General features: G+C 35.6%; 1 protein-coding gene across 1 annotated transcript; it reads right to left on the bottom strand.

Moving 5' to 3' along the window:
• Positions 1-7,668: 7,668 nt before the first annotated feature.
• On the bottom strand, positions 7,669-14,007 carry LOC134825567 (uncharacterized). Its single transcript, XM_063837796.1, has 9 exons — positions 13,859-14,007; positions 13,579-13,684; positions 13,043-13,189; positions 12,342-12,544; positions 11,915-12,059; positions 11,526-11,781; positions 11,076-11,200; positions 10,799-10,911; positions 7,669-9,087 (listed from the first exon to the last, which is right to left on the bottom strand). The coding sequence occupies exons 2-9, from the start codon at positions 13,627-13,629 to the stop codon at positions 8,946-8,948; spliced, it is 1,182 nt and encodes a 393-aa protein (XP_063693866.1). The 5' UTR covers positions 13,630-13,684; positions 13,859-14,007; the 3' UTR covers positions 7,669-8,945.
• Between the last annotated feature and the right edge of the window lie 233 nt (positions 14,008-14,240).

The following is a 14,240-nucleotide window of genomic DNA, read 5'->3' as shown; positions in this document are numbered from 1 at the left end:
GGTATCCCAGTCTCAATGAGTTGATCAGGAAATTCATTTAAAAAAATCAAAACTAAGATTATACATGTATGTTTACTTAAAACAGATCCTTGATGTTGACTTTTTAGAAGTAATAATTCTGCTAAAATCTCTCCAGAGTTGAAACAAACACACAAAAACAGTTTTACTCGCACTTACCTGCTTCTCTGTAGGCTGAATCTCGCGGTTCTGGTTGTGAAACAAAACAAGAACACAACCAATTCGGTAGTAACCCACTTTTACCAGCCATGTGTAAAACAAATTATAAACGGAGTAGATATCTAAAACTAGTTCGCACTTAATCGTTATATCAAGTATCGGTCTAACGATTTCCTTTATACTGGTGTGTGTGTGTGTGCAGTGAAGTGTTAAAATGCAAATCTATTCAACCGAATTCTTTAGAAATTTGATGTGTGGTGCACTTTGACTTATAAAAAACGCAACAAACTTAAAACATGTCTTTGTATGAAACCATAACACTACAATTATAATACTATGTTGGTCATATTTCAATATATTCCTGTGCACTTACCCTCACCCATTCAATTTCACCGACTCCAAGGTCTTTGATAACTTTAAATAATATGTAACAACTACTAGACTAAACTAAGTGTGGCTTTATCTGTAACAGTCGGCAGACCGTACAGACTTTGCAGACTGTGCATAAACGACCACAATATTCTTTCTTTTAAAATCATACCAGAGAGAAGTAAGAATTTATTACGTGATTGTGTTTTGATGACTTACAGTTACAGTTCACTAGAAATAATAATTACAAAATCATCATGATTATAGTTTTCAATGAGTAGGGTATTGTATCTATAGTATTAGTACATATTAGTATTTTATTAGTTTTTAAAATCACGTTTGAGACGTGTTCCACTTTACGCGAACAAAGAGTAATAATGTAACCTTCTAAACTCAAACTAAGTTAAAGCTTTAAAGAAACAAAAAAACAAAGACTGCTGGGTACGCTGCATGTGAGAAAAGAAAGATTACACAATCCTCTAATCTCCAGCGCTGGGCTATCCGAGCTAATGCTATTGTTTCGTGAGGACAACTCGCCGAGGAGAGAGTGTGTAACTACTCATTACTCGCATAGAGAGTCTGGACCCGGCCAGTTTAAGGTGAGGAAAAAAACCTGGAAGACCTTGGCTAACAACAGGTAGCTCAGATTTTAAACGTAATTATAATACTTGGCCTGCACGAGGAATTATTTTAAATCCTCCTCTAAGCCTTCCTGTAGTAAAGACCTTTGACGCGATCACGAGCTATTGCCATAGAATTAGAATTGGGGGACGGACCAATGATCCAGCTATTATGTAGATTTTATGGCCGATCATGGATCTGGGTCTTATTCTTGGATACCCGATTAAGTTATACTTGAGTTAACATATTCATAATTCAAGCTCAAAGGGTGCCTATCAAATTTTATTTAAACGGCTTGTAATAGTTCGTTATCTCGTATTTTATCTGAAACAAACTCAGTCAAGCTTGTCGGATTTAAATTTCGCGGATTCAAAATTCAAACGCCTGCGGAGTGCGGCCATGCAAACAAACAAAGAACCTGTGTTATAAAAAAACGTATCGATTACAAGTTCAACATTACAACAACATCAATTTCTAGATTATATTCAAAATTACAGAAAAAAACTAGGTTCGATTCATGCTAACTATTTGATCAACATTGGAGGTCTCAAAGTTTTATAGTTGTACGTAGTACTAGTAGAATAAAAGGCAAGGATACGTTGGCTGGTAATTATTTCTTCTTGTAAATGTAACTTGACAGTTGGACAAATCAACACGATAAGATATGTGGCCAATCCGCCAATAAGCCACACAATCATTTAACCAGCGAGCAAGGATACAAGGATACAGGCTACCGGACATTCGGACAACTTCACCCAATTTGAACTTTTCCCAGACTGATTGGGTCCCCAGTTATCTCCGTGAGAATTTGGTCAAATTGGGTTAAGTTGTTGATCACCCACTCATTCAACTTGCAGCGGGCAAGGGTACAAGGACGAAAAATAATAACGATAATATAATAATAGCAATTATAATAATTTTATTTACTTTACTGCGTTCCCAATACTCAAATTGATGTGATTCTAAAAATATAACTCAAGTAAATGAAATAAAAAGAGCTACGCTGACACATAATTATGTTCAGAATGTGGAAAATATATTCTTGCGATGAATTAGCAATAAGCACGTCGGTTTAGTCATTAGTGTATAAATATTTCAATTGCCCGAACTATCATTACTATTAGCCTCGTGTAATATTTGATCATGAGTTCAATAAAGATTGGCAGATCAAATCTATAGGATCGAAATATGTTATGTCCTAAAACAACACAAAGATTTAAGGACCCCACAATTTCAAAACATCAAGTGCCCACCGATTTCTCAACAGAATATCGAAGGTATATAAAGATATAAGGGCTACTCCCAAAGATTATCATCCAAATCGGGCAATACAGACATGCCCAAACCGGCATTTTGTGATTTATTTCAAAAAAATGTCTTAAAATGTTGCACACTCATAGAAAATCATACGAACTCACAACTATTATACCTGCACACGTGTCTACATTAAAAGATATAGTCAAAACAAAATAAGCGTAATTTTTAATAAATCACAAAATGCCCATTTATATTAAAAGCATTTTTTAAATGTAACGTATTAAAAAAAAGTAGCCCTAATTATATTATGTTTTATAAACATCTGTTGATAATTCTTTGAGAAATGGGTGGGCACTTGATGTTTTTTGAAGTTTACATGGCCTCTAGGAGAGCTAGCAACCTAAAGAACACTAATGACTATAACAACTGGGAATGGTTAAAATGTTATGGAAGTTATTCTTGGTCATTATGTTCTCCTCTTCTCCCTCTGTAACTGTAAGTCACTTTACACAATACACATTGTATAGAAATTACACTTAACTAGCAAGCTTTTGATCAAACTCCCTCCCCTATGCTTACTTACGTAATATCAAACATATGAACGATACCTACCATGTAAACATCGTTACAGCTATCACCCGAACAAACTAATGATTACAACAGATGTTATTTCGCTCCTGATAGGACGAATGATAAAAGAAGTGCAAGTCGATGATAGATGAAGATACTGATATAAAAAATAGCCATCGAAGTAGTACTGTATATCATATTGATCAAAGTTCTTAATAATTACGTAAAACGTATATTTATAATGAACTACTTTAAAGAATGTTTGAAAACATTTTAGTGAACATTTTCAATTTTTCGGGATAAAAGATTTAGATAGCAGATAGGCTGACAGAGCCACAGAAAGGAAAAATAAAAAAGTAAGCTTAATTTGATAATTCTCAATCCATCACCACTCAAATATATGATGCAATTCCAGTTTTGCTCTCGCACAAGCTGCTCAACAAACAATTATCTCAAGCTCAAGCTGATATATTAATATAGGTGTAAGACTGAAATTATCTTTGGCAAGTTCATGTGACTAATCTACTCTCTCAGACGTACTCACAGCTAGGACTTGTTAAAAATAAAAGATTGCCATTAAATTATATACTTTCTAACTTTGAGTAGTTCTTTGTAAATAAATTAAATTGGGCAACACTTTCAAAATGTTTTTACAGTACTCTGTCCAAATTATTACTCAACAAATACTAATTACAATAATCTCAAAATGTTATTGTTAACACCAATACAACAACTGCAATGACTGTCATACTATCATTTAATGCTTTACAATGCTTTACAACTGATCACCAGGAGGATTTAATAAGATTCAAGTTGCGTCGTGCTCAAAGTTGAGTTTAGTCGGAGTATGAGTTTTTACTTGGTGGTTTGTACCTAAGATGAGAAGTACGGACTCGTTTAGGGGGAAAAGTACGTACTTGTACGCAACTTTGAAAAGTCCGACTCATACGACGTACGATTAAGATAGAATTTTTTTGTTTTTAAATTATTATCATCAGGGCCGTTGTAAAATGTAAAATTGTAATTGTTTGCTGATGTTAGAGAAAATATGCCGTTCGCGAACAAATTAAACACACAATTCTTAGATCAGGCAGGCATTTAAATTTAAAAGTAAAACAAAAATTAATAGACAATTTACTTATTCAAACAGCTTGTTTAAAAGCTGTTTTGAAAACGCTCAATATAAGTCCGTAGGTAACTTGCGATTTAGAACTCTTCCATTAATTTCTAGAAGGAGAACTTTTCAGTAGAATTGAAAAGTACGTACGATACGAGTAAATTGAAAAGTCCGACTCATTCGTACTTCTCATCTTAGGTTTGTACTCGAGTTTTATGAATACCAAATCTGCAGAGACCCTTGAGAACTTAAATATTTACTTGTCAGTAACTACTCAACAAATACTTCATACTTAGTTTTTATGCATGACCCCTATTGTATCAGTATTACTTTCATGATTGTGATCAGATCAGTACTATTACCTGTAGTATAGTAGTGATAACCAGACGTATCCCATATCTGACAAAACCATAACATTATCACTATCAGTATCACTGTGTTGGCAAAGCACGACCGCCGCCATTATTATACTCACTATACTATTTACCCACTATACTATTAATTATTATACCCCAGCTGTTATGTACTGTTTTTCAGGCATTAAGACTCACCTAATAAAGTAGTTCAGCAGGCACATTTTAAGTTCAAAACATTCTAATTCAATGTCAAAGATGAAAGGGATAGAAATAGTTATGTGGAGGTTTTTAAGAAATTTGCGCAAAATACGCGCCATATGGGCGCCAGCACTGTTATTTTGAAAAACGTTTCAAGGTTCAGGAGTATCCTAGTAGAGGATCTTACGGGCAAAAAGACGTGTTTTCTGCTACGAGTTTAGAGACCTAACCGCTAATTGGACACAATAGTATGATGTCTAAGGATCGATAATATGTTAAGAAGTATAAATTTGGCCTTATTAGTCACGTGCTATACCAATGCGCGTTTTAAACTTTGACAGTCTATTACTCTAAGGCAAATAGAGTAATTATATTCATATTTTGTCAGCAATAAGATCACATTATTTTCTATTTAGTGTGAAAATATGAGCTAGAACGGACATAATCTCGCTGAGTTATAGCTGTTTGAAATTTATGATGAACGCGCGGGTGCCAATTGATAACAACTAAATGCTTTTGCGCGTAGTGCGCGTCGAAAATTTGGCAAAAACGCTTGCGGAGTGAAAATATTCAAACTTCGATAAAGTATATGATGTGGGTACTTCTCGGAAAGGAAAAATTTAGGCAAACACGATGTGACTATTTTTGGGTTGATTTAATACAACTGCAAAAAATTATTCAAACTTCAAGCAAAAAAGTCAAAATTTTTACCACTTTTTTGGATTTTTACCTCAGAACAAATAGAGGGATTTGTTTTATTTTTATACAATCTTGTGCGGCTGTCTTTTAGCTATCTTTATGCAAGTTTTGCCGACATGCCAACAAAATTAACTTGCTCAAAATATCAAAAAACATGGTTTTTTGGCCTATTTTTGGCCCAAAAATCGGTTTTTTGCGATTTTACCCCAGAACAATCAGTCCAATCATCTTGAAACCACTTTCAATTGATTCTACGGTCAAAAATACGTCTAGTAAAATGTACCTGGGGTCCCTAACGTATCGAGCAGACAATGCCCGTAAGAGCCTCTACTATCCTGTATTGCCGTATCGGGAATTGGGTTCTGGAAACCCAATTGGAATAGATAAAGGAGCACTATGCGGGTACTGGGTAGGTATCGACCCGAAAGAACCCAATTAAGAGATTTTCACAGAGCTTGATTGATGTAATAAACCAAAACTTATTACAATTCGTAAGCGGTAAGCCGTGAAGGAAATTGAATGGGAAAAGCAAGCGACCGACTTCATTCTCGATATCATTTTGCATTAATTGCAGACGGTAATTCATATTAATATCAATTACTTTTGTTTGGGAAAGAGAAACACTGGCAGCGGTCCACTCAGCTTTACCCAATTATGGGTTTTGGTCAAATAAAATAAGATAACTATATTTATTTAACTTTAAGAGCTGTTCCGAGGCCGAGTACAACGCACCTGCCGTGAGACAGCCGGCCTGTAAGTGTAAATGTAATCAAAATAATCATAGTCATACGACATTCTCAGGTAAATAATTAAAATTTATAATTTGCAATTACTTCAGGCACGGTTTATATTTTAATTTTATGCTATATCAATATGCTATGCTACAGCTCAGGGACAAAAGGATTTCGCGGTAATTTTGGCCAAAAATCGCGATACCGCGAATTACATTTCGCGGTATTTTAAACTATACATAAAATTTGTCGCAAATAATGGGGAAAATCACGATTCCGTCATCCGTACATGCCGCGATTTCCTTTTGTCCCTGCTACAAGTACAGCTGAGCTCTTAAAGTTAAATCACAACATGTTTTACGTTGTAGCCGTAGATAAAATTAATAATTATATATATTGGGTCATGACGTCATGCTAGCTTGGCTTTTAGTTTTAAATTTAATGTTTAATGTACATATGAAGCCGCGGGAGAATATTATACCTTTTAATTTGTGACGATTTTTCGGGATGATGATAATTAATCACTTTACTGTCTACACTCGACTGTCATGTGACTTTTCTAACACGTCCTCTAGCCCTAGGTGGCTCTGATCTGAATAAATATATTCGAAACCCTAACAGTAACACTAACACTAACACTAACAGTAACCCTCTAATTTCTGATCCCAAGCCTAACTAGTATAAACCCTAACCAAATCCCTAACTGAAAGTGAAGCAATGCTTTAGTGAAGCATATGCTGAAAGTGAAACCCTAACCCGAACGAGAAATTATACCAACTTCCTAATAGCAATATAATTGCAATATAATTGCTTATAGTTACATGTTATAGTTATATGGTAATACTAATATTGCACGTGATCGATACAGTTTTTTGCCGATATCATTATCTATAAGTATAAGTATCGGGGAGCAGTTTAACCCTATGTCATTTGGCGTGATTCGGAATCAGCGTTCGAAAATACTTCGAACCAGGTACTAGGTTTCAACTGCATCAGGGGCCCTTTTAAAGGTTTATAAAAATTTCGAAGATCGACTGTCATGTAGAGTGATACTATTACTGATAATTTAGCACGCTCGGATTTTTTGGCTCGGCAGTTGACAACAATTTCCGCAAAATTCTTTGCAGATTTGAGGCACCAATCCACAATGGCAATTTAAGTTTAACTGGGGCTCCCTCGCAACAATTTCAAGCTTAAACACCTAGTGACTGCCCCCACGGACCAGTCCACGATAAAAATGTAACATTAAACTAAAACTCAGTCTTCGAATAGTCTAAGAGTTGAGGTCAACTTTTAATCATTTATTGAGATAGTGGTCGTATACTTAACAAAGCTTACACATATGCGTTTGTTGTCCTCATCATTTTAGGAAGGAGTATCAGTAGTTGTAAGGACAAAGACATTTTATTAATAAGGCCAGCAAATTAAATTTAACACTTTCAACTTTTCAGATTGTTTGATGTATCAATATATTGTTCCGAAGAGGTTTATTAAATTATATTTATTTGCTTTCGTAATATTAAAAGACTGAGCGGGTGAATTCTGAAGTTTGGGAACAAATAAAAACAGGATATTATATAAAATGGATATCAAAGAAGAATTCTCATAACTTAAAGAGGGTAAGAAAAACTAAACTTTAACATCAAACTTGAAACACTCAAAATAAGGTCAATTGGACCTGAACATAGTTGAAGACTTTTTCAAACATTTCCATTTTCTTTTGCTTGGTTTTATTTTAGCCACCAATCGGCCACCAATGTTCTCCAATAATAGTGACCTCTTAAAAGGAAACAGGAATGCTTTACTAGCAAAGACTAATATACCCCCTAAATATCATCTAATCATCGCATCATGCAGTGTAAGCATTAATATTTTCATTCTACTTACTACTAATACATTACATTAATTACCAAAATATTCATCTTTAATCAAATTCATCTTTTAAGAATCCGTATATATTTTTGAACAATCAGTTAATTAATTAGTTTAAATGCGAATAATAGGGACAGAAGATAAAATATGATATCTAAATCAATTCTGGAGCAGGGAAAATAATTTTGATTCAACATTTATAAAACAGCGTAGTGCCTTATAAGCTTATCATTAGAAAAACACACACACTATAGAACTAACTTTTACAAAATAAAATTTTATAGAATGATAAAACCTCAAAGATTAAAACTTTCAAATTGTATTGAACAGTTGCCTTGGTAACTGTTTCTGCCACGGCTACATTGACAGTTTTATAATTTGGCGTGATAACAGTTACCAAGGCAGCAGTAACAAGAATTCGCCTCAAAATGGCATTACTTAATTCATAATAATATAATAGAACACTTATCAAAGCCAATAGAGTACTTATCAAAGTTGTGTAAAATTTGGATATTTTAGTACTGAATCATCAGAAAATTGACAGCATATGACATAAATTAAAATAAGTTACGGCATAAGGAAACTGCCTGAATTAAATTCTTTAATCTCTGACATCGATAATTCCCGTAAGTGCCCAATTTCAATTGGTCAATCTTTTAAAATAATCATATTAATTGCCAAGTATCAACTTTTAATTGAGATACCCAAGTTTATTAAATTATTATTTGTATCTTACCTGCAACCGTTTGTGCTGCTATAGTAGAATCAAAAATCGGATGAAAACCACCTTCGATTGACATCATTAAATAAGAAGTCCGGTGTGCAATAAAATTCTAATCCATATTCGATTACCAAGAATGCAGCTGTTTAGAGACTTCACACTTTCAAAATTTGATAAAACGCCAAACCAACTCAGAATTGAAACATTTGAAAATAAGTTAATAACTTTAAAGCATTGCATCTGCTATTGCATGTAGTCTAAGGCGGCTGAATGAAGTGAGAATAAACCATTTCTAAACCAATCTGAGCCAGAGCCGCCGTCATATCTTCCGTCAGGAGCTGATCTATAATCAGATTTGTGTCCAAAGTCTGTCGATCTCTTGATTTCGATGAACATGGACTGAAAATAAAAGATTGTATAAATGGTTATAGTTCATTTTGTTCATTTTGATCTAACATCGTTTGAAATAAAGATTCGTAATTGAAAATGTTCATAGTAATTTTGAGAATTTTTGAGTCTGAGAATTTGACCATTTTCGCCGGGAATACTCAAAAATAGTGATATACCAAACCATTATTCATATCAGTGCAATGTGGTCCAATTGAGATGAGACTTTCAGCTAATCTAAATTGACACCACAATGAAAGACGAAAAAATACTCAAAATCAATTTTTTAGAATGAGAATTTGGACATTTTCGTCGAGACTCTCAAAAATACTCATGATCCCCCCCCTTTTCGTAACACGTGCTAGCATGTACTGCGAGAATTTTCCTGAAATAAGATAGAGCATCCAATACCTCTGTTCGGTGATTCATATTGAATGGATATATTTGAATTGCGTTTATGAAGGAGCAGGCGAGATAATAAATTTTGCAGTTCCATAAAACGCAGTCATACTGTTACGAATTTATTTTTATTTAAGATCAAAATGAAGTTGATTTTGATCCCAACGTTTTTAGCATTGATCGATTTTATTGCTGCAGAATGTCTAGAAAAACTGTCGATCACCGAGCAGGCAATCCTGGATTATCACAATGAATTGAGACGACTACACCAAGACACACCAGACATTTGTTACGGTGTGTCAGACTCGACCCACAATTTCTTTCCCCAGGAATGGAGCGAATACCTGTTGCCACGTGGTCCTAAGAATGTAGGACATTCTGGCGGACAATCCCTACTCGGAGAGAACATAGCTTGGAATGCCGAAGTTTTAAATCCAGTAGAAGACTATTTGAGCGGCATCAATAAATGGTACGACGAAATTCTTCAGTACAGTTTTAAAGACGAGGGCAAACGTAACAAGAGAAAAAACATAGGACACGTTACTCAACTTATTTGGAAAGACACAAAGGAATTGCGATGCGGTCGAGCTCCGGGAACTGGAGAGGAAGGTGTTTTCATTGTTTGTCAATATTGGCCCAAAGGCAACGTCGGGAAATTGCTGACATCAGAGGTCAAACCATTAAAAGACGAACATAAAATGCGATATCACGGAATCTCTAGGGAGATAAAAGGAAGAATTCTGGAAAATTCTAAAAAATTATCACAATCAAATACAATCGAGCGGGAGAATGGGGAGAATATAACTGACAATAGCAAGGGTGCAGAACAATCAGGATATGGTGATGTGGAGCTGATCGGTATTATAATCATTGCTACTCTGCCATGTCTGCTCATATTTGGGATGGTCATTGGCTGGAAGATTATTAAATCCGATGAAGCATCATACAAACCTCTTTTACAAGAGGGTGAACTATAACTTAGGAGTAACCTGCTGTCTGTAGATTCGGAAGGGCGTTATGTTTGGGACCATTTTAGTCTTGAACCAAGTAAAATAATACGATCTTAGTTCATAGCATGTTAATGTCAAACTTTTATTTTAATAGTAATTTTATCAACTCGTTTCTTTCATTAAAATGCAACTACTAATTGATCCGCGTTAGTGCGCTGCCAATTTCATCGACAACAGATTGTAATTGTCGCTATGTTGTCATTTAGAAAAATTAGCCCCTCCCCCAAATTACCACAATTATTAAAACTCGCGCGCTCTAACATGACTTTAATCACGTGACCTGCAGCCAATCACATGACCAGTGAGCAAGTTACCTGACATCGGAATAGTGGGACGAAGAGGGGGATGGAGTTAGGGAGGTTGAGGGAGTCACATCGATACTCATAACGTCAATCTTAGCCTCCTTGTCTTCTACTGTTACCGATATCTGGCAGTATGTTGTTACATGATTAACTTATTAATCAGATTCAGAATAATTTATTGACTAGATCATTAACTTGCTAATTGAATAATTGGACACCCTAATAGTGAAGTTGTCAGAAATTATTCGCTTGATTTTTTATCAAAGCATAAAACGGGAGGGAAACTTACCGAAGGTTTGCATATAGTCTCCGGGGAATGGATTATTTTCTTCAGAATATCAGTACAGTTAAAGTTGGAGCTGACCAAGGGTGACGAGAAGTTGAGAGGTAACGTTTGTGGGTAACTCGTTATACCTGAGAAAAAAAGAAATTAAAAGAAAAAAAAGAGAGGTTCGCAGATTATAACAAATGGAAAAGTTTCCAAACTTACATTTTTATGGCGAGTGTTATCGTCCGGGAGATTGACTGTAGTTGAGTACTTTAGCGTAAAATTAAATCATCGACTAGAGTGGGATTAAAATAGCTCATTCCTTGGTCGACTAGAGTGGGATTAAAATAGCTCATTCCTTGGTTGAGCAAAACTTTTGCTCCTTTAATTAAGTCAGAGAGAACAGTTTAACAAAATAATAGAGTTATAGAGTAAAAAAAGCAATAATAAAAATAATAGAGTTAAACTAACCAGAGACTCCCGCACAGTCCTTACTATCACAGTTCCCACTGTGTTTCCTCTTTCTGCATTTTCCGCACCCCGCGTGATGGAACCCACGTGACGTCAGAACTGGTGACGTCACGTGAGGTTGTGATGACATCACGTTACGCGAGGGAGTCATGTGGCCGCTGCCGTGGGTCAAGTGGCGGGAGAGACCCCGGGAGAGATGGTTCTCGAACGATTTTTGTTGCCAGGTTGACAGTTGTAAAGATGTGGTGATGGGGATCTGGGAAGAGATGTGGGTTAACATTTTGAATCAAATAAATTATCAATATTTGGAATTAAACGATTGTGGTCGACAGTCACTCTTAATTTAGAAATATAAGCATGATTGTGTTGTGCGAAACTCGAAAACTAACCTTCTCAGTTTTCTGTGACATCTTATTGTCACTGGACTGGTACGTCTTTTTCAGAGCAGTAAGCGGAGGTGAAACTACCGGTCCGTTCTTCTTGGGCACTTTGAAGTGAAAGATGGTGTAACCCCCAGGGTTATGGTATTTGTCTCTGAGATGGGGGGTTGTTAATTATTTGGCAATTAATTAATTGGTTAAAATTGACCTGTTAAAAGTGAGGTTGTGAATGTAGGTGGCCGAGAGTTACTCATTGACGCTGGAAGATGTATAGTAGCTCAATTAATTTCCGTGACGATATCACAGGTTAATGCAACTTAAAAATAAGTGCGTTACATAAGTGATAAGTACGTTACCTACATAATCACGTTACATATAAGTACGTTATACATATTTCACAATCTACAATTTAATTATGTTATATTATTTAACTCACTTGTAAGCCTCACTCATGTCGTCTACTGTTACTAGTTTGTACTCTTTTAGATTTGATACCCGCGGGCTCCGACTATAAGGTTCCGACTCTGCAACTGGCTTAGATCGTCGAGATCTTTTGGGAGGTGTGGGCGAGTTCCGCTCTTTTAGTTTCTGGTAAAGTTCTCGAAGTTTTTGGGACTGCTTCTCTGTTAGGCCGTCCATCTGGAAGAGGATTGTGGGGTCAGAGACTTTAAAAGAAAGAAGACAGTGGACTACGAGTCAATAATTATAATCACCAAGTTACGAAGTAAAGTCTGTAGACAATACTTCTAGCGGGTAATATTGTATTTAAATGTCAAGCTGAGAAAACATTTGGAATACATAAGAAATAGTGCAACGAAATCACTAGCCAATTCAGACATGTCTGAACTGGATAACAGTCAAACGGCGATCAATTTAACGCTTGGGCGTGGTGCTCGATGACAATAACAAAATGTTGCGCACAGACAAACCAATAACTGTGAACAAGGATCGTTGTTACTCGGAAGAGATTCGCGCGCGATTTGGACATACTGCACGTGTAAAGTTTTGAAGAAATTATTCCATATATGGTCCAACGACCAACAAGCTAAATATCAAAACACCAATTTCTTTATTCCAACTTCATTTTATCAGGCTGTCCTTATTTCTGTTATCTGAAGATTCCACAAACTGGATTACCTTGTTCTTGAGTTGCTCCTCGCTGAAATCTTTCTGAGCCTCGAACCAGTGCTGTCGGAGCAAGTGACGATTGTAGGCGAAGAGATGAGCAAAGTGGGACCCACACAGATGACACAGGTGCAGGGGGTTAGCTTTGGGCATTGTGATCTGGGAGAAAACATATATATACACAGAACAATTTTTTAATCCCAAAAATAATGCATCGACTTTTAATACGAGCGATATTTAAATTTAAAAACAACTTGGCCTTGGAAAATGAACAACTTGTCAAGCTGGATCGCAATTCTCGTCCGGTTTGTCCCTTTTACACACAATGTGTGGGAACTTGGAATCTTATGTTGTATAAAAGTATAAAATTATTAATATAAGTTATAATATTGAATACTCTATTTCTGAGGGGGGGGGGGTTAGTTTTAGGTATTGTAATATGGGAGGGAGTGAGTTAGTTTTAGGTATTGTAATATGGGAGGGGAGGTTCAATCAAGAGTCTACCAAATTTAAATGACTTCAGATTCGACCAATTAGAGTCTACCAACCTTGAATTTGGGAGAAGAAGATGACTTTGGGGGTTCAGCTACCTTAGTCATTACCAATAGTTAGGGGGACCTTTTTTCGGGGGACGTGGGATCCTTTTTATTTTACCTGAAAAGGTGCGTTTTATTTTAAAATGTTTGCTCATAACTCACTTTCTTGTCAAGTGGCGAGGTTATCATCTTATTCAACTTATAACTTTCATTGATTTATCGTGTAATTATAAAACTTATTCACATTGCATAAAGTTAAATTTAACTTGTTTAAACATGATAAATGACCTACCTTATCACCCAACCAAAACCGACTTTTCACATTTCCCGTCTTACGAATTTCAGTCAGTGTTCCAGTGTGTAATTAAAACAGCATAACACAAACAGCAGTTTTTCTTATTGGCGCTTTCAAATCATGGGACCCTTAGGAATTAGTTATTAATCATGTAATTAGGTAATTGTTATCAATTATGTAATTAGTAATTACTTATAACTTTATCAAACTGGGTTATTTGACAATTGTTGTCCAGCTATCATGGTTTTACTGTTCGAGACTTAACTGATAAATTACAATTTATAAATAAATCTGCAGGGGGTCAGGAAATAATGCTCAATGTCCACAAACTACAAAGCACCAATAACATAAACCGAACTTTATAATCCAAGGCAAACGC

This window comes from Bolinopsis microptera, chromosome 13 (genome assembly GCF_026151205.1).
Source record: "Bolinopsis microptera isolate Bmic1 chromosome 13, MBARI_Bmic_1.0, whole genome shotgun sequence".
NCBI lineage: Eukaryota > Metazoa > Ctenophora > Tentaculata > Lobata > Bolinopsidae > Bolinopsis > Bolinopsis microptera.
Note: the sequence above shows the minus strand (reverse complement) of the source record. Positions and strands in the feature narration are given on the sequence as shown.

What these genes read in the sequence shown, in the direction of transcription:
- LOC134825567 (XM_063837796.1), bottom strand. Translation starts at nt 13,629, where the DNA reads ATGACTAAGGTAGCTGAACCCCCAAAGTCATCTTCTTCTCCCAAATTC. An exon ending in TGTCACAGAAAACTGAGAAG is followed by an intron (nt 11,782 to 11,914) that starts GTTAGTTTTCGA and finishes ATCTCTTCCCAG; the next exon opens with ATCCCCATCACCACATCTTT. An exon ending in GGACTGTGCGGGAGTCTCTG is followed by an intron (nt 11,201 to 11,525) that starts GTTAGTTTAACT and finishes TTTTTTTCTCAG; the next exon opens with GTATAACGAGTTACCCACAA.